We start from the raw sequence: 25393 nt of genomic DNA, 5'->3' as shown, positions 1-25393 counted from the left end.
CAGCAGAACACTAACCTGTATCCCCCCCCCCACCCTCAATTTATTCTGGATTTACCCTTTCCAAGGGACATTTTATGTTAAAAAAAAAAATTGATTGTCGACAACCCATTTGCAACATCTCAAATTAAGCCCTCTCCACAAAGCACACCTTCTACCTTTCTGGTAGAAAAAAAAAATTAAACGGTCAATTTTAGCCTTCAAAAAGAATTCCTCCTGATTAGTTCAGAGTGTCCTGAACTCCAAATGCATTTGACAACCTGCCACCTGGCGGAACCCCCAGTTATTTGCATTTATATGTTTCCAGTACCCATTCCAATCCCAGGCTGAGCCAATTAACAGGGCACCTGGCTCAACCTCACAAAGGTTTTTTGTGGTGGTACTTCTCCAAGAACCACCACTGCACCCCCATGCTGACTACTTTCAGATTATAAATCTACAAAATAGTCTTGATATTTTTGGACAATAAAGAGGCTCATGTACATATAAACAGTATCTAAATGTAAAGGTAAAGGTACTCCTGACCGTTGGGTCCAGTCGCAGATGACTCTGGGGTTGTGGCACTCATCTCGCTTTACTGGCCAAGGGAGTCAGCGTACAGCTTCCAGGTCATGTGGCCAGCATGACTAAGCCGCTTCTGGCAAACCAAAGCAGCGCACGGAAACGCCGTTTGCCTTCCCACCGGAATGGTACCTATTTATCTACTTGCACTTCGTGCTTTCAAACTGCTAGGTTGGCAGGAGCTGGGACCGAGCAACGGGAGCTCACCCCGCCGTGGGGATTAAACCGCCGACCTTCTGATCGGCAAGCCCTAGGCTCTGTGGTTTAACTCACAGCGCCACCCGCGTCCCTTAAACAGTATACATTTCATATCAATACAGAAGATCAACAATACTGACGTCACACAAACACATACAGAATCCTGAAGGCAGCCCTGTATAGGTGAGTTTTTAACGTTTGAAGTTTTATAATGTTTTTCTATTTTGCTGGAAGCCGCTCAGAGTGGCTGGGGCAACCCAGTCAGATGGGCGGCATCTAAATAAAAATTTATTTATTTATTTAAACAGTGAAGGCGATGAACTACTAACTACGGATTGCTGGTAAAGCGTTGGCAATTCATAGCATTCATTGTTATTTGGGATTTTTTTTCATGTGCTTGTAAAATGTTTGTGCTGTTGATCTTTCGTGTTAGTATAATATAGACCCAATTTGTATCTTCTTCTTCTTCTTTGTTTTTGTGCAACATCTAGCACAAAATTCCTAGGTGCTAGGTGCAGTACAGAAGAACCAAGGTAGGAGTCTTACAGCAACCTCCACAATAAGTAGAAGTGACTCAGGTATATATAAATAGCTTCTATTATTATCAACATTGTAATTATTATTAGGCCCACGCTTCTATGTCCCCGTGCCTTTGACATTTTCCATTGTTCTGCTCTTGGCACCGAAGCCAGCTGATGATTGGCTCCCGCTACTGCCACTCACCCAGTGGCATGCCAATGCCATAGCCCTTGGTATCCAACAGCCCCCCAATTTGCGTGAGGTTGCAGTTGAGCCTCCGGTGATACTCGTTCATCGTGCTCTCGAGCAAGAAGGCGTACTTCGAATTCAGCACCCGGGCGATGCCCTCCTCTGTGCTCTTTACAAAGACACTAGGTTGCTTTGAATGCATGTAATTCCACATCCGCTGGTACGTCTGGTACCGAGAATTCTGGTCGGAGAGAAAGATAGGTAGAGAATGAATGAGGGAGAGGATGCCGAGACTTCGCAAGGCGACCATATACTCGCGGCTTGCTTTGAGAAGTTAAGTTTCTTCCACAAATGAAATTTTATCGTGATAAGCATTGTCGCAATGCGAAGGAAGGACCTGTACATTTGTTTATTACATTTTTATCCAAAAGATATCAGGACAGCGTGGAAGTTTCTCCCACCCACCCCATTTTATCTTCCCAACAACCCTGTTGGGTAAGCTAGGCTGAAAGGTAGCAACTGACCCAAGGTCACTCAGAAAGCTTTGTGGCTGTGTGGGAATTTAAATTTAGGCCTCACTTGTATTAAGCTCAACATTCTAACCACACAGTTCACTGACATGCTGCTGAGCTTGTCTGAGGCCCAGGGTGGAAGTCTTGCTAGAATAAAATCATAAGCTCAAACAAAACTATATCGAGTTACTGCTTTCAGCAACAAGTAGTGGAACTGGGTTTGCTGCATCCTTTCCCTGTGGCTGGTGGAAATAAAAAGGCTAGGTTGTTCTCAGACGACAAGCAGACAGAAGCATGGGGTGTGGCGAGAGATGGCAGCGCACGTTAAAAAATAAATAAATCAGAAACTGCCCAGGCAATGCACTTGAGCAACTCACAATTTTATGTTGATTTTTTTTAGATGCTTTGCTTCCAAACTGATAACGCAGTGGGCTGCCCAAGTTTAGCACTAGAGAGGGAATTATCAGGGTAACCTGTCATCATAGCTGTCAACTTTCCCTTTTTTGTGGGAAATTCCCTTATTCCAGTGCCGTTTCCCACTGCAAAAAAAGGGAAGGTTGAGAGCTATGTGTCATTTTGTGTATGTCGGGGGGGGGGTATTTTATTATTATTATTATTATTATTATTATTATTATTATTATTATTATTATTATTGATACAGCCCTTGCACACCTAGCAGATTATTGTGGTCAGGTTTGTCCTGCAAGTTGCAAAGATCTCAGAAGCCTCTTCTGCAGTAAATTGGAGGAGGGCTGTCCCTGTTCTGCGGAACAGCATTCCTGCCAAGATGATAGGCGGTTACTTATCTGCACTTTCCGGAAACAGTCGAAGACATTTTTGTTCCTGATAGGTTTTCTCAGGTGAATCAATGGGTCTTTGCCACGAGTGTGCACTCGTTAGGGTTTTAGTCTTGCTTTAAATGGGTCACTCTTTGTCGTCAACTGTCGCCAGTGCAAATCGTCACGAGAGACGGTGTTTTTAGAAGGCGATTAGTGAATCAACTTCAACCATAAGAAAAACCTGAGGTCTTAGAAACATATGAAGGCGGAACTGGACTCAAACTGAAAACTATTTTGCCGTGTGATTGTGAAGTGGCTGTTGCTCAGACCTGACAAGGGCAAAACATAAGGAGGAGACAGCTTTGGGAATCAGGATGGAAAGGAATTTTGCAGGGCCCTGGCTGAAAGGCAAGACTGTAGGTTTTCCTTTCCGCCATCCGGCCTGCCACCTTGTTTGTTGATTGATTCCCCTTCATTAATGTCTCCCGGAGCAGAGACTGCTGTTACTGTGGAGACAGGTTGCCAGAGCAACCAAGAGAAGGATAGAATTAGGACCCCCCCTCCCCAAAATGACAATAGACTGGTCACTGCCGCCTTGGCTACTGTTGCCATGGGAACCTCCAGCCTTGACCTTCTCTCTCTCCCCGCCCCCAATACCCCAATACTATGATTAGTAGTAAGGGGGGCATTCGGACTGATATGTCAGATCCCGTCCCCCGGCCCTGAGGGACATCAGCTTTGAATATATTTTCAGAGGGAACAGTTCTTCAGCTGGGGCACAGTATCAGAGAAAAAGCTAACCAGAGCTAGGATACTGCCCAAATCTCAAGAGACAGAAGTCTGGGCTTGATGTTGGGCGTTTATATGTATGAGAACATTTGGGATAGTTAAAGAGACAGCTGAAGGTCACCTCAGCTATCCACCCAGTAATTAAAGTGGTTTTGTGGATATCGTTTCCTCCCCACCACTCGGAGAATTTCAAGAAGGTGTATTAAAAGGTACTCGGGAAGTCGGGAGAATGAAAAGAAACGAAGGCCGCTCTTCGCATAATGTTTTTCAGGTGTGAGAGAGAACAGGGCCCTATATTGGTTCAGAAAGGAGTATTTTGAAAAGGGAACAGCTTGCGTTGCATGGCAAGGGGAAGATGCACTAGTAAACAAAAACAAAAAAACATTTTACACAAATTTATTATTATTATTATTACTCCTGTTACTATTAATTACCCGCCCTTCACCAGAAGGTTTCAGGCTTGCAACGATTTGAAATTCAGAACTAAAAACAGTTTGCAGCCGCAGGCATAGGGGAGACGTGAAAGCACCTGCTCTCCTTTGCCCCATGTTATATTTGCAAAACAAACTGTGCAAGGGCTCAAATGTGCTTCTGCCCTGGAAGCCCAACCCACAGAGGTTGTGCAGAGGTTGGAGCAGTTTCCAGAACTGCACTCTTTTTGAGTACTGGTTCAGATTTACAGTGCAATCTTAATGCGTGTCTTTGTTTAACTGCCGAGTTAAATGGGAACTATTGTCCATGGGAATTCTCTTTCCTCCCCTTTTCCTTTCGGACTGATTCCTATTAAGCGGCATCCTTGGAGAATGTCGTGTTAGGCCCGGATGCCCACATAAGCCGAAGGGAAAGCCAGCAGGATTCTATTACCCTGCTTCTAAGGATGCACAGATTGTCTCTCTCCGATTCACAGAAAAGGAGCACGTAATCCAACCAGGGCCAAGCAGGTGACCCCGAAAAGTTCACAGAGAGGTCATAGTGGAGAATGCCACCCCTGGAAACGGGCATTTAGGAGTTTTCCCGTCTCTGAATAAAGAGGTTCTGTGCTTTAGCTATCAAGACGAACAAGAGCAAAAATTGGGAGAGAGTAGCTAAGCGGACTTGATCAGCATAAAACACAGCTACATGGTTCTTTCCTCCAAATTCAAATCAAAGATCCGTATTTGCCCACTTCAGGGCTGGGTGCCAGTGCCCTTTGCAGCTAAAACAGCACCACCCACCCGTGAGAGGAAGGCAGCAGCAGGCTCCTGAAAACCCTGCGGTTTACAGAAGCGCCTAAACATTGTTAGAAGGGGGGGGGGGACACACTTAAAAACAGCCATGCTTGGTGACCGTGGACGGATGAATGAGCGAATGACAGCTGCGGGAGGGAACTGGGTGTCAGCCCAGCCATATAGCTGACGAGCGCTTCTCTCTCACTTGGAAGAAGGTCATTGTGGAGCCCGCGTGGATGGTGCCATATTCAATGTTGGTCTGGTCAGCCAGGTCGTCCGCCGACTCAATGGGCACCTCCATCCTCTGCACGGTGAGGAAGGCAGCAAGGTTGGCCGTGTAAGAGGAGATGATGATCAAGGTGAATGCCCACCTGCAGCGACAAGAGCAAAATTCACACACAATTTTCCGTACCAAAACAAACAAACATTTAGGAGGGGCAATATATGCATTTCTATGCATTTGATTTATAGCCCATTTCCACCCCCACCCCACCCCCCAAGAAACAGCTTCCATTTTATACCCACAACAGCCCTGTGGAGTAGGTTGGACTAAGAGAAAGTGAGAGGCCCAAGGTCACCCAGTGAGCTTGGTGGCTGAGTGTGGATTTGAACCCTGCTCTCCCAGGTCATAGTGCTCCCATCTAACCACTATGCCACCCTGGCTCTCGGGGGAAGGGCATTCCGGGCATGCATAAAAGTGCCTCTCCGCATATCCTGCAGAAGCAGAGGAAAACTTCCTAGCTAATGAGATCCCTTCGGGTTTCAAGATCTAATGCTGCGACGCTTCCAGGCTGCAGCTATTTTCGGATGGCATCTAATCACAGGCAAACTCAGGTTGCATATTTATGCAGCAGATTGGGAGGGCTTCCCCGAAAGATTGGACTTCTTTGCAATAATTTCTCAGTCGGAAGCTTACAGGGCCCAAATCCTTCTGAGGAGAGGGTGGTAGCAACTGAAGACCTTCGTGCTAGCAGTTAACTTTACAAATATCCAGGTTGAGAACAAAGGAGTAAGCAAACTCCCAAATGGGTAAAGCTACCCTTTAAAGGAGAAAACCCCCTTCTTGCCTGCCAGACAGGTTTATTTTGTCTTTCTCCTTCTGTGGCTGCATGCCAACTGCTAAAATCTTTCTCCCCAGCCCTCAGCAAAGCAGATGGGAATATCTCTAGTAGCTAGCAGATACCAGCCATTAAAATTCATCAACACACACCTAAGCATTGATGCTTATTTATCTCCTCAACAATACCCATTTAAGATACCGGGTATGCTGTTAGCCTTTAGCCTAGAGAGAAGATCGTGTCCTCATTTGACACAAACCAACATTATCCTTGTTAATTTAACACGTCCTAGTCACATGAAAAGGTCTGTTCCATTACATTGCTCAAATCCACGCTGCCAATTGGCTAAAGAATTTCTAGAATTCTAGAATCTGCTTTTTAAAGAATTTGTCAATGGATCAATTAACATGGCAGCCTACAGTTTGGTAAACACAAATGGCAGTTTCCCTTTTAGAAGAAATTGCCTCCTTAATTTTTTTTTCATTCTCTGTTGCAGTAACATGCAAAAACCAAATCAGCCTTCACAGATAAACAGATGTGCCCTTCAAATGTTGTGGTCACCAAAAATGTCCTCCCTGATTAATCAACTAAAACTTTAGTAGATTAATAAAGACTTAACCACTATCCCATTTTTTAAAAATCCAAATTCCTAGGAGCCACCACCAAATGTTTAAGAAGCACCTGGAAAAAAATATATTTAATATCTTTCAGTTGTTTAAATGGCAGCATAATGCTACTAGGCAGCTGGGAGGTAGGGTGGTGTCTGGAATTTTCCAGATTTGAATATACCCCCTCAGCTAGTCACCCCTCCTGCTACAGACCCCAACTCCACAGAGGCCCCTTTCTCCAAACCTGTCAGGGACATGCCCCACAGATGCTCACCAGACCCCACTGACACAGCGGGTAGAGAGGGCTCGAGGCATGATCTCTGACCCCTGTTGCATGAAGCCGCCAACTGGGAACCAGAGGCTGTTGCCAAGCGTGTACTGGTTTTCCAATATGTTGTGCCGCTCACGCAGGCAAGGATGGGGGTTGTACCATTCATACGGGCTCAGCCTGTGAAAAGGAAAGGAAAGGGAAGGGAAGAGAAGAGAAGAGAAAGAGAGGAGCTGGCTTACTTCTATGTAAACATATTTAGGCTCAGGATCTTAGGGGGTAGTCTCCGCACCTTCACTAAACTACCAATTTAATTACAGGAAGGCATGAAAGATGAACCCGTTTCAAAGTGACATTTCAGATCTCGCCCTGAATGGCTGCAGCCACGAACATCCATCATAGGATTTGAGCAGTGACATTTCCCACAATCTGATGCAGCAAAGAACACAAGAGCTGCCTTAAAGACGGCACACGACTTTTAGTCCGTTTAGCCCAGTGCAACCCGCTCTGGCTTGCAGCAGGCCTCTGTGCTAGACATCTTTGACATCGTCCTGATTCCTTTTTTTTTACCTGAAGATCTGGAAGATGCATGAAACCTAGCCTGCTCCATAATACAGGGGTGGCTAACAGGCAGCCACTGAATCAGATGCAGCACTCAAAGAAATTTTATCCGGTCCCTGGCAGCCCTACCCAATTTTATTTGGAATATGGGGGAGGGAATGTTGTAAGGAACTGAAATATTACAGACTTTAATGTGACTCCTCTGCCTTGCTCTTTCTGTGCAATGTGTATGTGTGAATGTACATATCTGCACATACCATTATGTCCGAGTACCTACTGACAGGTGGTCGTGACTTTATGCGGAGCTCAATGTGTGTGACTAAATCTACCTACCCCGAGAAAGAATACAGACGCTTGACCACCTCTGCTTCAGGGTGCATTGCAACACACAATGCAACAAGGATGTTTGGTTAGGTTCTTAAAAGATCTGGGGCACAAGGACCATAAGCAAAAATTGGCAGACGCTAATTTATATGTGCGGGTGCAGTTTCAGCATTTAAATGCAACAGAATGCAAGCCAACTAATTTCCCAACCAAATCCAACCCCCCCCCCCCAAAAAATACTCAGTTAATTTGTACCACCATCCCAGATCACCCCAAACTTCTTTCGCTCAGTTATCCCCCGTGAATCCCCTGCTCCAACCCAATTCACTTTCCCTTCAGTAACCCAATTCACTACCCCCAAATAGACTCTTTAGAAAGTAATTTCAAGTTATTCTCTCAAATTAATATCCCAGTAACACGGAGAACACACAGAAGCACACACTTCTGCTGGATTCATTACCCACCTAGAAACACTAGGGGCACTTAGAAATTTTTTGTGGGGGAGGCCACAGCAGCGGAGCTGGGGGCAGGGGGGGCACACTTGGCACCACTCACCCAGGGGGTGGCACTTACCACAGGGCCTGCAACATGCCCGAGCCACGCATCTCTCCTGGGAGTGATGCTGTGGCTCAGACACCTGCAGCCACCGTGCTGCCTTTTCGGGTGGAGTGAGGTTCGTGTCTGCCAGGCGCCTCCACCACAGTTGCCCTGCACCCATGGGTGGCTCGGCCCGGGCACCCAAGCAGCCAGCTACACCGCTGGGAGGCCATGTTCCATAGGCCCATCCCTAGTAGTGCCTCAGTATGGCTCCAGGATAGGGGGCACTAACCTGGCAGCTAGGAAGAGGACGCAGCTGACAGCGAGATAAGCCAGGAGCATGAAAAGCCAAACAGCCGGGGAGAAAGGATCCAGGAAGGAGAAATACCCTGGTTTGCGTCCCTGTAAAAAAAAAAAAGGAAAAAAGCACCAGAGTAGTAGGACCACTGAATCAGCATTAATATTAATAATTTATTTTATTTGTACCCCACCCATCTGACTGGATTGCCTTAGCCCATGGGTAGGCAAACTAAGGACTGGGGGCCGGATCCGGCCCAATCGCCTTCTAAATCTGGCCCTCGGACGGTCTGGGAATCAGCGTGTTTTTACATGAGTAGAATGTGTCCTTTTATTTAAAATGCATCTCCGGGTTATTTGTGGGGCATAGGAATTCGTTCACCCCCCCAAAAAAAGTCCCCCCCCCAAGGTCTGAGGGACAGTGGACCGGCTCCCTGCTGAAAAAAGTTTGCTGACCCCTGGGGCCTAGCCACTCTGGGTGGCTTCCAACAAATATTCCCTATACAGTGGACGCTCGGGTTGCAAACGTAATCTGTGGGGGAGGCACGTTCGCAACCTGAAGCGTTCACAACCCGCAGCGCCACATCTGCGCAAGCACGGGTAGTGATTCGTCGCTTCTGCGTATGTGCAAAGCGCGATTTAGCACTTCTGCTCATGCGCAAGCGCCGAAACCCGGAAGTAACCCGTTCCGGTACTTCCGGTTCGGCGTGGAGCGTAACCCGGAAAAACGTAACTCACAGCGTTCGCAACCCGAGGTATGACTGTATCACTCTTCATTCAGCCCATCCCTTGCCTATCCCCAGTGGTGGCTGGTGTGCATTGCGACTGGTAGGGCAGAACACAGTGAGACCAACAGCAGGTGGCGCCAGAGCCAATGACAGAGCCATTTCTAGTTTTGTCCCCATCTTCCTTCCTCCCTGCTGCTGTGTTCTACAGGGGCAACACTGAGACGAAGGGGCAGGAAGCCGACTAGTGCCAGAAAGAAGGCAGGTAGGTCACGGCTAGCTGGAGGCAGACGTGCCCCAATGGAACAGCCTAAACATTGCCTATCCCTAAGGTAGGAAGACGGGGCTGTTTCATGTGGGCCAGCAAACTGCCGGGGTGCATTCCAATTAAAAGCTGCCTTCACGGAAGCAGAGCCAGCATTGCTTGCAGTGCTCCTGAAAGCAGATTTAACGGGTCAACTCTGCTAACTGCAGAGATAATAGAGCTACACAATTAGCTTTAATGCCGTTCTCTTCGCTCTAATGTGCCTTGAAGGAAACCGGCTTGTTGTTGCCATTATATCGGGGATTCTGGAGGCTGTTTCGGAGGTTGTTGACTCAGGGTTGATACCGGTACCTTGGTTTCTGCTGATTCGTGATAAGCCCGGGGCATTGCAGCTACGCTCCCTTGCTCCGTTTAAAGGTCTTTTTGCAAATAACAGGGTATTTGTTAGGATAATGTTCCTCCAATGAGCTCAAGGCAGAGGATGTGGCTCCGTTCCTCACTCCCCATTTTATTCTGACAATGGCCTTGTGAGGCCAAGAGATACTGACCAGCCCAAAGTCACTCAATGAATATCAAAGGCTGAAATGGGGGGTTGGAACAAGGGTAAAGGTAAAGGTACCCCTGACCATTAGGTCCAGTTGCAGACGACTCTGGGGTTGCGGCGCTCATCTCTCTCTATAGGCCGAGGGAGCCGGCGTTTGTCCGCAGACAGCGTCTGGGTCATGTGGCCAGCATGACTAAGCTGCTTCTGGCAAACCAAAGCAACGCACGGAAACGCTGTTTACCTTCCCGCCGGATTGGTACCTATTTATCTGCTTGCACTTTGACGTGCTTTCGAACTGCTAGGTGGGCAGGAGCAGGGACTGAACAATGGGAGCTCACCCCATCGCAGGGATTCAAACCACCAACCTTCTGATCGGCAAGCCCTAGGCCCAGTGGTTTAGACCACAGCGCCATTCGCGTCCCTACTGGAACAAGGGTATATTTGGTGAAATTCCAGCACTGTTGCTTATATTAGCCCAGCCGCACACTTTGCGATCCATCAAGCTGAATGCAGCCAAGGAGACCTTGTTTTGACAACCTTGCAATGTGATAAAAGTTGTCGTTTTTGCTGCCTTCCCAAACTGAAGACAGGAGAGAAGAGGCGTGGGATGGTGTGAAACCACAGCACAACTTTGCACCGTTATCAGAATGGAGGAGACGATGAAGGAGCGTTCCTTTAACCAGAGTTTCCCATGTTAAAGAATTGCTTTAAGAAGGCTGCAGCGCATCACCCACAGGGGTCAAAACTCCCACCTATAATTGTGAGGGTTTCTAAAGTCTCAGAATAGGTACAGTGGTGCCTTGGTTCTCAAACTTAATCCGTTCTGGAAGTCTGTTCCAAAACCAAAGCGTTCCAAAACCAAGGCGCGCTTTCCCACAGAAAGTAATGCAAAATGGATTAATCTGTTACAGACTTTTAAACACAACCCCTAAAACAGCAATTTAACATGAATTTTACTATCTAACAAGACCGATTTTACTATCTAACGAGACCAATAAACAATGTACTGCAGTCACACAATCAATCAATCAGTAGCTGAACTGGGTTTCACGCAGTCACAAAAACAGAAAACTAAGAGCTGCAAAAACAAAAACACAAAATAAATAGCAAAAACAGACAGACCTCCTCAGTATAACACTCAAAACAGAAGCGTGGCACTCAAAACAGAAGCGTAACACTCAAAACAGAGCACATCCGGCTTCCAGAAAAAGTTTGCAAACCGGAACGCTTACTTCTGGGTTTGCAGTATATGGGTTCCAAGTTGTTTGAGTACCAAGGCATTTGAGAACCAAGGTACCGCTGTACTGGGTTGTGTGCAAAATGAGACTCAACAGCCACACTGTTCTGCCCTTAGGTTCACCGGCCCATTTGCTCAACCTCTCAGCCGTGCCCCGCCCCGCCCCCCCAAGACAAAAGTGCACGTACCATGTGAACCCGGTACAAGATGCTGATCCCCAGGGTCATAAAAGGCTTGGAGAAGTCGATGACCTTCTCCCGCTCAGCCGTGATGGTGAACGCAGCCACGGCCAGGTCAGCTTTCTGCGGGGCAAAGCACAGTGACCCCTGCCTGTCACTTGGAGAATCGCATGGAGAAACCACTATGCGCCCTCTTCTGGGTGGGAGCAGGTGCAAAGGAGTGGTGCCTTTCTCTTCCTCTTCCCCCTCCACCCGCCAGCCATTCTGACTGCTCAGAGCGGGGGGGGGGGGATATCACTTTGGCAGCAACACCTTGCAAGCAGGAAAGGAGGAGGCAGGGAACAGTGTGTCAGAGATCCAGAAAAGCCAAGCTGGTGGTCAGGGAGGCAGAGAGAGGCACTGAATTTCACAGAATGATTTGTGGCAGCAAGCTTCCAGCAATTTTAGAGTTGCTTGCTCATGCAGCGAAAAATCAGGGTGATTTTGCACATTTATTTCATACCGAGGCTTCCAACCACGTGGTGAGAAAAAAAAAATTCCCGCGCCAAATGTATATTTAATGTATAAATATGTCCCCCAGTACAGGGTTTCTCCAACTTGGGTCTCCAGCTGTTTTTGAATACAGTTCCCATCATCCCTGACCACTGGTCCTGCTAGCTAGGGATGATGGGAGTCGTGGTCCAAAAACAGCTACAGACCCAGGTTTGGAGAAACCCTGCCCGCGTATGTGGGTGGCCAATATGATGCTCTCTAAATGTTGCCAGACTACAACTCCCATCAGCCCTGACCTTCGACCATGCTGGCTGAAGCTGATGGGCCCTGGTGTCTAACAACATCTGGGAGGCACCGCATTAGCTACCCCTGCCCTTGTGGGTTGGGGGTAGCAAACACTCAACTGGCAGCCAGAGGTCTCAGTATCTTGTTGGAGACTCCAGAACCACAGCTGATAGCAGCTCTTTCCATAGTGCTTTATTGTCCATTTTAATTGCACTATCTTTTGTAGCCCTGGAAAAAGAACCCGCTGCTCATTCATTATCTCCACAAAAAAGACCGGGCCTGTGGCTGGGGGCTTGTAAACACTTCTGCTTGTCACGTGCCTTGACAGCACTGGGAGCTGTGTCCCCCCCCCCTCACTCCTTTCCCAGGGATAAACCCGCTCTTTAGCTGTAAATTGGAACAAATGGCTATCCCCAGAAAACCCGATTGCAGTTTGCTCCAATTGAGCGCTGAAGAGTGGTTTTCCCTGGAGGAAAGCTGTGGGGAAAGCCCTCGGTCAACCCATGCACCAAAGTGAGGTGACAGAGTGGGTTTTACAACTTCAGACTTCAGTTGCAGGGATGCCATTCCTGAGTACCCTTTCACATGAAGAAACAGAACAAAGCCCTCCCTGCAAGGAAAATGGCTGGGAAAATATTTTAGTCGAGCCCAGCCCCTGCGGTGCTAGCTTTCTACCTGCAGAGAGCAAGTACAGGAATGCAGGTGCGTTAAAAAAAAAATCTGATCCCCTGGCACCTATCACATTTTGCTCTGTGTCTAGACAGGCCCTTCATCTGAGGGCAAAGAATCAAAGAAGCAGCGCTGGGGCCTGAGCTTTTGGAGGAACCGAAAAGACAGTGAGCACATAGGGCAGTCATGGTGCCTTGCAGAAGAAGGGCATGCTGCACATGCTCGCGTGCACTTGTCCTCTTTCACCAGGCCACACTTTTGTGATTTTGGTTCTGACAGAAGATTCCCAGTCAGATTATATACTACTGAAAGATAAGGGGGTTGTGGGTCTTCAGGAAAAGGTCTGAGAGAAGGAGACCCCATTGGGTTCAACCCCGAGGAACCGTACCCTATTAATGAGCTCTCCCACCATGCCAGTCCAAGATCCATTTGGCTCGGGAGCCCCATAGAGCCCGTCCTCCACCAGCTTAATCTGGAAGCGAAATTTAAGGATGTCGGCGAGTTCGTGGAGCATATCTACACAGAAGCCCTCGTACTGCTCTGTGCCGGACAGCTCCTGGAAGTTTGCACGGCGCATCACGTAGGGGTTTTCCTGTAAGAGGGGACAGGGAGACAGTGAGTAAGTGCCCCTTGCGTGAGGGGATAAGTCCTAGCAGAAAGGTTGCAAGGAAGTTTCACCAAGGCCTTGTTCCGTTACAAACCCTCCAACATTCCTCAGATGAAAATAAGGACATTTCTCACTCCTTGCAACTGGCTCAACTGATGGCTGGCTGTGTCACCCATCGGACAGGTTGTAAAAACACAGGGAGGTGGGGGGCTGGCTGAGGGCAGACCGAGGTTGCTGGGGCAATGGCCCTTTTTGCCCTCCACTGCGGGCCACCAGCACATCTTGTGGCAGTGAATTCCTCAGGTTAATATGTGCAGAAGCACTTTTGTCATTCCGCATCTACAGCTAAGTCAGAACAGCCCTCTGCAGAGGAGAGAAATGTTGGCTTATTTCTTTTCTGGAGGAGGAGAGGGGGAACTGCCCTGGTCGCTTTTTCCTGCCTTCTTCAACTGAAACAAAACAAAGCCCCCTCTCACACTCTCCACAAGGCACTTTATTCTCCTCCCAAAAGGCACTGGGGCTGCGCTACCATGTTGACCGCAGCCATAGCTCTGTCTCAGCGCCTTCTGTGAGGAGGAGAATGGCAGCCAGACACCCTGAGGAGCTCTACACAGCAAGGAAGCGCTTGTTAAAAAACGAAAAGGAAGAAAGACAGAAGATAATAAAAGGGAGGCATTCACCTCCCCCCCCAAAAAAAACTTCTACTCAGCGCCAAACTGCACTAGTTCAGATGACACCTATCCTGAACCAATCGGCTTACACTGAATTATTATGAGTTCCAGTGTAATAATGTTTTGATCATGTCTTCTCCTTAGACCAAGGGCAGCCAATGCTGTGGGCTCCATCAGCCCTGACCACAGGCCATGCTGGCTGGGGCTGATGGGAGTTGGAGTCCAATGGCATCTGGAAGGTGCCCCATGGGGTCCTCTTGCCACAGACCAGGTGAACAAGAGAACAGGTCTATTAGACCTTTAATCCCCAACCCCACAAGAATTGGGATCAATCAAGCCAAAATAGTGCTCACCAGAGCTGGCCAATGCACAGTGCCTTCCAGGTCTTGTTGGACTACAACTCCCATCAGTCCCTGCTAGCATGCGGAATAGTCGTGGATGATGGGAGCTGGAGTCCAGCGTAGGACCACACTGGCAATGCACCATGAGCTGTGTACGGCAGCCCACAAGGGGCTCCATACTCCTCCTGTTTTGCTTCCGGCTTGAGACTGCTGCACCAAAGGGGTGTATTGTGTGTGTGACTACAATATATGGCATGCAGGGTTGCCGGGATGAATGCTGGAGCAGACCGACAGATCATTAGGCTCCCTGCCATGGGGCTGCCCTATGCCTTCTGATCAGTGAGCTGTGCCAAGGCAGCTTTGATAGCCGTGCCCAAGTGGAGGAATCTCAGCAGGGGTTGCGCTCCTCCCTCTGGCGTGACAAACCGAGTTTGCGAAAAAATTCACTCCCCTACACAAGTTGAGGAGCTCAGCGCTTTGGATCTGGTCGCCTGCGGCCCACGTACAAACTCGCCGTCTGTCAAGCCTAGAAGACTCTCAACCTGAATTTGATATTAAAGGCCAAGGGAATATGCCCTGGACTCACGCTCCCCTCCCTTAACAAAGCCTGGCAAAGGCGGGCAGCGAGCTTACTAAGATGGTGGTGACTGTCAGATTCTTGTTGGCAAGGCTCTCTGAGATGTTGATGTCCAGCGTTGTGGCGTTCATGGCAAGAGTCCTGTTGGAGTACCACACCCCGATCTGCAAATAAGGGAAAGCGTTGTTAGAGGGTCTCGCTAGAAGAGGGCCGTTGGCATGCATGTGCAGAAGACATTTGTTTATTGATCTGCAGAAGCTGCTTCCTAAGATAGAATTATGGATTTCCCCCCGCTACGCCTGCCCACAGGACCCCTCCTCTGCCACCACGAGTTTGACTGGGACCTGAGACACGCACTCAGAGGGCAACGCTGCTCCTGGGGATACGGATGGGACTAGAGCTTTCTGGATGGCCCACCCTGCTTCTTTTGCCCATTTGTCTTAGAAGTCACATGCTGAACTGAATCGCCAGGTGCCAAATGGAAACATGCCATAGTGGAGCTGGAAGGGGACAGGTTGTCCAAGGATCGCAGAAAGGAAGCCATGCCCTTTGTCTGTAGCAGTTTGCAGGGCAAGGGTGGGGAACCTGTGGCCCTCGAGATGTTGCTGAACTACAGTTCCCAGAATCCCTGACCGCTGGCCTCTCTCGCTGCATGATTCTTCATTTGGCACTGGAGCAGAAACCAGCATTTGTGAAGCAATCTTTCCATAAGGAGAAAAAAAGCACCCAAGCTTGTAGGATTGGCACACCAGTCAGGAGGCCTGTCAAATATTCCAAGAAGTCTCCAGCTCAGGGCTGCATTCCCTTCTGGGAAACTTCCCAGAGATGCCAGGGTGGGTGGGGCTAGAAGGACAGGTGGGCGGAGCAATGAATGCTCAGCCATACTTCCCTTGTCCTCAGTTCAGGTGAGTAAGAAGCATTATCGGAGTTCAAGCACACATTCCAGCCAGGCAAAAATAAATAAATCAAGGAGGGTGTGGTCTGGTGAAAGGGGGCGTGGCGCGAGGAGAATCCAAAGGGTCAGACCGAGTGAACTGGAAGGCTGCATTCGGCCCCCAGGCCTGAGGCTCCCCAACCCTGAGTTGGACTGTTTTATCAGCAGTTTTTGAAATTAGCTAGGTGCCAGGCGCGTTTTGTGACTGGCACAAGTTTGATCGCAACCGTGTGGAGATCTCTGGGTGCCAGGCTGGCGGCTGGGAAAAGCAAAACGTCACTTAGAGAAGGATCTGGAATATCTCCCTTGAAGCTTGAATTAGTTTTATTCCAGGTTGTTCCATTTGATGTTTTAATGTGTTGTGAACCGCTTTGAGATTTGTTCTTTAAAGTATAGAGCAGTATAGAAACGGTGTCAGGGTCTGGCTGGACACTGAGGAGTGGGTACCAAGGAGTCGTCAGCAGGAGAAGAAGCAGGGTTGGAGACAGACTTGGTAGAAGGGAAACAGTGACCTGGAGGAGTCTGTGACAGCCAGGAGACAAGAGTCAGAGGCACGAGAAGCTGCAGGACTGGAGAGTGAAGAACAGTTGCAGGAGGAGGAAGAGAAGAGGCCTTAGAATTCTGCACGTAGAAACTTCAGACCTTGGGGAAAAACTGGGCTCGTATCTGGAAACTTGGCCTGATTCATTTCGCTTCAACCTGCAGCCCCTCAAGGCTACAGGAAACGACCCAACAGGAGTGGATGATTTGTAGTTAAGGAGCTATAAATGCATGTTCTGAACTGCGTGATTTGGGTTGCCTTAGCTCAGGACCTGGACTCTGAAGGGAAGGCCAGGCTAAGGATAACTCCCCACTTACCTCTCGGTGCCCATGGCGGGCTTTTTCCAGGATGCGCAAGGTATAATTGGTTCTCTGGCCCTTGCTGTTGAACTCTACGCGCCCTGTCAGCCCGTCATACTCTACCTGGCCAGGGATGGAGAGACAGAAATGGGGGTTGGGAGGGAGAAAAGACAGAGAGGGGAACAGGGAAAGAAGGGAAGACAGTGAGATGTGACCAGCCTGCGGTGAAGGTCACAACCAGCTTTAGGTAGCCAGCGCTGGATTTTTACATCCCCCTAGATTCATCAATATATGTGAACTAAAATGACTCTGCGCATCATTTTAAGACAGCGTGTGCACATACGAAGGTTATCAAAGATGCAACGTGCAGATTTACTTTTTAAAATTAAATTACTTTCCCTCCTCCCCCTCCCCCCAGTGTAACTGAGCCTGCTCCAGATTGGCTGAGCGGGTGTGATGTGGGGAAGTCTGGAGAATGAAGTTGCCAGAGCTCTGGTTTTCAATCAACTGAAATGTGCCCTTCCTCCCCATTCATTGGCCGGGGCTGCAGTGACATCATGGAATGTTTGTGAACATGGGGAGGATTTTGCAAAACAAAGGGCCTACTTACAGAATGAGCTGTTTAATGTTAGCAGGAATAGTTACAGGGAGGCAAGGCCTCAGAGACCTGACTGCTACGCATAGGCAGCAGAAAAGGAAGGAGGGCACAGAGTGATGGGAGGAGGAGATAAAAGTGTTTGGTAAGCCATTTTGAGAGACCAGGCTATTAAATATCAGCTACACACTGAGGAGCAGTTTGGGAAGTTGAGCAGTATGTATCATTATCTCTGCAGCTGCATTGTAATACCCAAGCATGCTCATCCAAGAATATTTTTAAAAGGATGAATCCGACCCACCCCACTAAAGGGCCAGAAAACTCACTACCCTCCCAATTAACCATCCAACGCCTGGTTAAACAGAAATGTTATACCCAGGGAATTAGAAGTAAACCATGTCAGCACCAGGCATACTTCCCTGGGGAGAACATTTCGCAAACAAGGAGCCACCACCGAGAAGGCCCACACCCTCGCACTGCCCTCTTTTGCACCCCCTCAGAGGAAGCAGACAGAGAAGCATCTCTGATGGCAAGCACAGTGTCAAAAGAAAAAGAAAAGGCTAAAGACAAGAAAAGAGGAGAAATCCACCACAGGGTCACAATTTATGCCCTGTGGCCCTGTTCTTATTTTGAGCCCATTCTTATTTTTGGCTCAAACCTAGGCAAACGTTTGTGCGATGTGTCTGGGCAAATATAATCGTCACAAGGCCTTAATCACAGTCAAGACCCTCTTCATACTGCATATATGCCTCAATATTATAGCAAACACAGCCTGCCCACTGTGAGCACAGCCACATCTCACCATGCGCAAGTAGTTCATGAGGCTGGTCCCATGCTGCCAGATGTTAGACGAGGTGCAGGCCAGGGGTTTGACCCCAATCTCCTGGCTGCGGTTCAGCTCTCGCACAGCACTCACCACCACATGCACCGCATCGAACATCAGTGCCGCCGACAGCTGAAGGGGAGCAAACAGTTCAGTCAGCGTTTAATTATCAAGCAGCTCGGAGAGTGAGGGCACCTGTGATTATTATTAGTTTATTATTTAAAGCATTCCCCCCACACACACACGCTCTTCAGGCAAAAAAACTTAAGATAATCGCCGCCCTCTAAAAGACATGGCACAAAAGGAAAAGGGGCTGATGAGGATGAGGGGGGAAAGCAAACCTAGGTGCCAGTTCTCAGTTATGAAGTTCTTCTATGTGTTCTTCCAAGCATGCCAGGGCAATGAAATCTCCTGCAATCGTTTCTTCCCCGGCTGACAGATGGAGCCAGGTGGCACTTCCAGCTGTCAAAACGTTCTTTCTGGGCCTCTAGCCTATCGTCTCCGTTATACTCTTACTTCTGCAACTAGGCTTAAACATCTCTGCCTCTGCAAAGCTGGAGGTGGATGAAATGAGTCATAGTTACTGAGCAAGGCTGGAATTAATGTGTTTCTCAAACCGACAGCCACGTATCTTAACATCAGAATTTAACATTCTGCATTAAGGACGGGCAAAACCCCCACCGAGAAACATAATTAACCTTAATTGAAATTATTTTGGCTTTCCTAGAAATCACTCAGAAGTTTCGTCAGAGGAGGCATACCCAATCTCTTCTCGGAGTTCACCTTAGGGAGGAAAGCCTGTGAAAATGCAAACTAAATCTAATTTCATGGGGGAGAAATTCGACTCAGTTCACATTTAAAGCTGAACCTTTCAAATCTGAAACAACAGGAGAACCGAAACACAGCCATCCTTTGAAATTAGCACTGATCTGAATTTTGTGATGAGTCCTCCAACAAACAGACACTTATAAAAAAAAATGCATAGGTTAGGTAAAAGTGAGCATTAAAAAAATGAACATATCCATGAAAACAACACAGAGAAAAGCATTATATCAGGAGAAATTGCTTGCAAAAAAATGTGTACAGGAGTCAAAACTGCATACACAAATGTGTATTGCAGTAGGAGAAATTTGCACCCACATTCTGAAGAATTTTCGTGAGGATTTAAATAAATAAATGTGTCTCAAATTAGCTGCAGAAACACGGAGAACCCAATTTGAGTTTGGTAAAATGAGAAACCAGAAGAAGAAATGAAAATGACATGTTCTTCCTTCTAGTGGCCGGTCATTCTAGTAGAGTCACTTCACAGAATTTGGTAGTATTTCTCCTATGCAGCAGCACAACATGACCCTTGTACTCTGAGCTGCCACACTTACCGCAGGCCCCGGGTAAGGGCTGAGCTCACAGTTCTCCCGCCACGACATGTTGAGGCTGCGGACAAACTCCATGTAGAAAGGATGGCTGGTGTTAAACATGGAGAAGCCCAGGACGTTGGAGTGCTCATCCACAATCTCATCCAGGTGCAAGATTGGGAAATCCTGTAAGGAACAAGTCAGGAGGCAAAGAGAAGCAGAAAGAGGGGAGATGGTGAGCAGCAGAGTTCCACAAATTATCGTATTTTTCCGTGTATAAGACTCCGCCTATTTTGGGGGACTCCAAATTAGGAAAATGGGGGGGGGGAGATTGCCCAGAGTTGTTGAGCTTTTTTGGGGGAGGGTGGCCCACACTTTTCCAGCATTTTTTAGGGGGGATTGCCGGAAATCGTTTAACCGCCTGACCTACGCTGCCACTTGCATGTGTCCCTAAAGAAGAAGAAAAAGAGTTTGGATTTGATATCCCACTTTATCACTACCCTTAAGGAGTCTCAAAGCAGCTAACAATCTCCTTTCCCTTCTTCCCCCACAACAAACACTCTGTGAGGTGCGTGAGGCTGAGAGACTTCAGAGAAGTGTGACTAGCCCAAGGTCACCCAGCAGCTGCATGTGGAGGAGCGGGGAAGCGAACCCAGTTCACCAGATTACGAGTCCACTGCTCGCTCTTAACCACTACACCACACTGGCTCTCTCTCGTCTGTCCTCTCACCGGCAGAAGCCACCAGTTGCCACCCAATTACCACAGCGACAGCAAATCAACACCAGCCATTGCCACAGCCACCAATAACACACCAAATAGCCGCTGACAATCTCTGGGTCATGGCAGCAACAAATCCTACGTCCCCCCCTATGCACTATTCGTGTGTAAGATGACCCCCAATTTCTAACATTTTTTAAAAAATAAATTAAAAAAAACCTTGTCTTATGCACAGGAAAGAACGGCATGCAGTCAAGTGTCCTGTGTTTGGGAAAATGGGGGTGGGGTTCAGCACATCTGGAGTGCAATGGACTAGCCTCACCTTGGAGAAACCTCGATCAAGAGACAGGGCAAGCAACAATGGTCTTCCTCATGCCATTTTTATTGGGTTTTTAAATTATTTTAATCAGGTTACAATATTCTGAATTACTATATTTGCAGACAATGCTCTTTTGTGATTTGCTCATCTAACCTCTCGTTTATAATCTACTGAGTTGTTAATAATAATAATAATAATAATAATAATAATAATAATAATACTGCTGCCAAGTAGCTTTCACGAGACCACCGAGAGAAATCAAGAGCCGAAATGCTTCAGGGTTTGGTTGCACCTTGCTATTTTAACGGCTCGGTTTTACTGATGTTTTTTGTGTGCTCTGTGACACTTTATGAGCCATATGCATTCGGTTTTTAAACATCAGGTTTATTTATACTATTCCTGTTTGGAAATTATTATTATTATTAATGTCATTTTGCTCTGGATACAAATAGAAATTCATATTGTTCATTTTAATTGGTGCTATATTTCATGAAAACATTGCTTTGCAGTTTATGCATTACATTAGTGTGTGTGTGTGTGTGTGTGTGTGTGTGTCCCAATTATTTTCCATCTCTCCCTCATGCCAGTTCAGCTAGGTCTAATTCTTCAACCTGAGAGTATATTTCTGTATATCCCCATCATACTTCTTTATATTTCCAACCCATTCATATCCCATCCTTAAAGAAGCTCACATCACTGGGTCTTTGCCATTTTAGCTTCACAACCACCCTGTGAGGTAGGATAAGCTGAGAGAGAGTGGGTCAGCTAATACCCAGTGAGCCCCATGGCAGAGAAAGGACTGAACCAAGGTCTTATTGGTTCAAACGCAACATGCTATCCATTAAGCTCCCTAGATATCCAAGATCTTATGCAGGGGTCAGCAATCTTTTTCAGCTGTGGGCCGGTCCATTGTCCCTCAGACCACGTGGTGGGCTGGACTATATTTTTTGGGGGGGGGGGGAATGAACGAATTCCTATGCCCCATAAATAACCCCGAGATGCATTTTAAATAAAAGTGGACATTCTACTCATGTAAAAACACCAGACAGGCCCCACAAATAACCCAGAGATGCATTTTAAATAAAAGGACACATTCTACTCATGTAAAAACACACTGATTCCTGGACCATCCGCGGGCCGGATTTAGAAGGCAATTGGGCCGCATCCGGCCCACGGGCCTTATGTTGCCTACCTCTGATCTTATGCACACAAAGTGGGCACTCTCTTGCAGCCTCGGCTAAAGGAAAACATGCACCTTACCTGAGCTGATTTGGCAACGGAAAGGGGAACCGGGGTATTTGCCCAATACCAAGTCACACTACTGGGTTCATCTAGCTCAAAACTTCCTGCACCTGTCTTCCCCAACCTGGCATCCTTGTTTGTTTGTTTGTTTGTCTGTTTGTTTCATTTCATAACCCACTTGATTGTAAAAAAGCAAAACCCTCAAAGCGGTTTACGAAAGAATAAAACAATGGAATTATCAGTTAAGGGGGAAAAAACCCACTTAAAAATAATTAAAAACCCTTAATCTAAAATAATTCATAGAATTATAGAATTGTAGAGTTGGAAGGGAACCCGAGGGTAACCTAGTCCAACCCCCTGCAACGCAAGAATCTTTTTGCCCACCGTGGGGCTCGAACCCACAACCCTGAGATCAAGAGTCTCATGCTCTAGAGACAGAGCTACCCCGTTGATTAAAATCAACAATAAGTCCAGAACCAGATCAAAACATGTTTTTAGTAGGTGCTGGAAGGAGTACAATGAAGGCAGCTGCCTGAAGCCAAGTGGCAGGGAGTTCCACAGTGGTATACCAAAACACTGATTTCTTAGAAATGCAAAATGAATACTATGCGGTCCTTGCAATGGTGCAAGTTCCACAGATGGAAGCAGTCAAGTGGGTATATTTTGGGGTGTTAAGCAATGTCTCATGCAAACTGGCCTTGAGCTGTTCAGGGTTTTATATACGAATAGTAACGCCCTGAAGTCATGCCGACAGCAAATGGACTACTACTACTACTACTACTACTAATAATAATAATAATAATAACAACAACAACAACAACAACAACAATAAATTTTTATTTATACCCCGCCCTTCCCGGTTTAAAAACCGGGCTCAGGGCGGCTAACAGCAAATATAAAACATTGATTAAAATGTGACTTAAAACAGCATAAAATACAACATAAAATGCAGCATCAATATCAATAAAATTCAAAAATTCAGGTGTCATGGGGGGGGACCCAGTCAGGAGACATCAGATGATCACCAGGGCTAGCTGACCAAGTTGGTCCTACTAGCACCAGCAAGAAGACCAGGGAAGAATTTAATTGTGGGGTCCCAGAAAGGGTTTCTTCATAGAAAAGGGAATAGAGGATCAGACTAATTCAAATTGAAGGCCAGGCAGAATAGCTCTGTCTCACAGGCCCTGCGGAAGGAGATCAAGTCCTGCAGGTCTTGACTGCTTGCAGGACTAGCAGTGCAGATCTCTGAGCAGAGGTGCTAAATGCTTGGACTATGTTTTGGACTCCCGCTTCCTTCCGCTCTGAGCATTGGTCACTCTGGCTTGGGGCCGAGGGACGGGCATGAAGAGTGCCAATTGGGGAAAGGTGGGCTACAGTCACCGGCAGTGACTCTTGAATTGCAGGTGGGGGTCTCTCCTACCCTCACTCAGTGACATCAGGATTTAACCTGGCACCTTCTGCATGAGAAGCATGTGCTCAGAGCCACAGTCCTAGCTGCTCTGGCACCAGGAGTGGCGCATATGCTGTGCACCCAGGGGTGGGGCTAGCCACCCGCGGGGGCGGGGCGAGTGTTCCAGGGGAGCGCCACCCGCAGCAAGCGGCGCGCGTCCCAGGGGACACCACCCATGGTGATCTCACCCCCCCTTAGGGATGACCCCTGGGGTGTGCCGCACCCACCATACCCCCCTTCCTCCATCAGTGGGGAGTGCGTGGAACATGGTTGCAATAAAAAATATGATCTAGTTGAGATTTTTGCAATAAAGGGGGTTGGACTAGATGACTCTTGGGGGTCCCTTCAAACTCTACGGTTCTATGACTCAATAAAACACTTTCAAACAAACAAAAATACACCCATGTTACGTCACACACACACACACACGCCCAATAAAACTCAATTGGTTTACGGCCGATCACTAATCAATGTTACCAGTGCAGGCAAAACTGCACGGTGTCTATTTGCATATGTTCTGGGAATGTGTGAGAAAATTAAAATCTATTGATGCTCTCCGTGTTATTGTAGTTTGAACAAGCCACGGGGTATGAATTCACAGATGGCGCTTTGAGGATTCCGTTAAAGGATTTGAAATGATCTTGATGTGCAGATAATGAGGTAGAAATGGTCATTAATCTGCTTACAGCTGCTAAAATACATTTACAGGGTGGGGAGGGACTCTCTCTCTCTCTCTCTCTCCCTCCCTCCTTCTCTGGTTTTATTTATTTATTTACTTTTCGAATCTGGGATGCAGCCACAGCAGTGAAACGTGCTTATCACATAGATGCCGCAGAAAATGAAATGTGTAATGCTAACAACTTTTTAAAGACAATGGATGGTATTCATAATGTCCTGGAATGCTACGCTTCCTGATTTTGTGCAACCACATTTGTTGTTTGCTTTGCTCGAAAGATTAATTTGTATGGAGGCATTTTCCCCTCTCCTTTTTTTTTCCTTTGCAATGCTGCTGTTCCTCCAAATAACACGAACTTGATCTTCAATTACAATCCTATATCCACTCTGCTGGGAGGAAGCCCCACATAATTCGATGGGACTTACTTATGAGACAGAGCTATGCTGCTATATGTTCAAATAATTCTTATTTTCTTTTCCTTTTGTCACTGTTCTAGTGTTTGTGAGCTGTCGGCGGGCTTGTTAACCCGCTAGTGTGTGTCTATGACTCTGGATAAATACGCCTGGGATATTTTTAATGTTCTGATATAAATATTACTAATGCTACGGATGTTTTTTAATGAATCAGTTTAATGACTATTAGAGGGAAAGAGATTGATAGTTATCCCATGAGTGTCTGCTCAGCTTAATGCATCATTGCACTTAGTTTAAAATTAACTTTGCAAATTCTTGCTGCCCAGTAAAGCTGGATAATGTTGCCTATGATCTCATAGAAATATTGAAAAAACGAATGAAACATGACATATTCACACTCCTGTTTAGCTAGATATAGCTAACCTCTCAGCTTGCCCTTTTCACCCTGCGCTCTTCACCTAGCTGTTTTCCTCTTAGCTCTGTGTTTTCTAACCAGTTTTTGCCAAACAAGATCGGATATTTCATATGCTTTGCTCCTATTTCCAGAAGGACAAAGAAAGACTTTTAAGAGGAAGCAATTTGGTTATAAGTATGCACTGCTAATATTTCCTGCTAGCGTGACAAGATGAACACAGAATGAAAATAGTTTTGGAACTTCAACGGTTAAGGCCGTCAGGGTGACCTAAAACCATGTCTTGTTGTGAACCTTAGTAGAAATTCATTGTTTAAGAAATTCTGGGATCGGTAGGTGAAACATCTATGCGCATTTTTCTCCCGTGCCTCGCACTGTTTGCAAATGTGATAATAAGCCTGCAAAAAAAGGTACAGTGGAGTTTTGGGGAGTGTACATACAGTATCAAGTTCCTGGAAAAAATCCCTTTACACATCCCCCCCCCCCCAAAAAAATTCACAGCCGAATATTCAGCGCAGAAAAAGGAAAAGTGTATGGAGTACCTCTAAAGGCAAAGGTACCCCTGACCATTAGGTCCAGTCGTGAATGACTCTGGGGTTGCAGCACTCATCTCACTCTATAG

At 47.1% G+C, this 25393-nt stretch overlaps 1 protein-coding gene across 2 annotated transcripts in view; it reads right to left on the bottom strand.

Annotated features, from left to right (window-relative positions):
- Positions 1–25393, bottom strand: part of GRIK5 (glutamate ionotropic receptor kainate type subunit 5) — an 86920-nt gene that overhangs the window by 7974 nt on the left and 53553 nt on the right. Inside the window, exons 8-17 of one of the 2 annotated variants that reach the window (XM_033158320.1) lie at positions 19566–19727; positions 18169–18321; positions 16790–16894; positions 15054–15161; positions 13190–13393; positions 11365–11478; positions 8401–8510; positions 6693–6866; positions 4958–5123; positions 1480–1705 (exon numbers count right to left, since the gene is read on the bottom strand). In XM_033158320.1, the coding sequence (XP_033014211.1) occupies positions 1480–1705; positions 4958–5123; positions 6693–6866; positions 8401–8510; positions 11365–11478; positions 13190–13393; positions 15054–15161; positions 16790–16894; positions 18169–18321; positions 19566–19727 (1522 nt within the window). The remainder of the gene's footprint in view (positions 1–1479; positions 1706–4957; positions 5124–6692; positions 6867–8400; positions 8511–11364; positions 11479–13189; positions 13394–15053; positions 15162–16789; positions 16895–18168; positions 18322–19565; positions 19728–25393) is intronic. The other variant, XM_033158321.1, reaches the window with a different exon arrangement.

This window comes from Lacerta agilis, chromosome 8, assembly GCF_009819535.1.
Source record: "Lacerta agilis isolate rLacAgi1 chromosome 8, rLacAgi1.pri, whole genome shotgun sequence".
NCBI lineage: Eukaryota > Metazoa > Chordata > Lepidosauria > Squamata > Lacertidae > Lacerta > Lacerta agilis.
The sequence above is the reverse complement of the archived record's forward strand: the minus strand, read 5'-3'. Positions and strand labels throughout refer to the sequence as shown.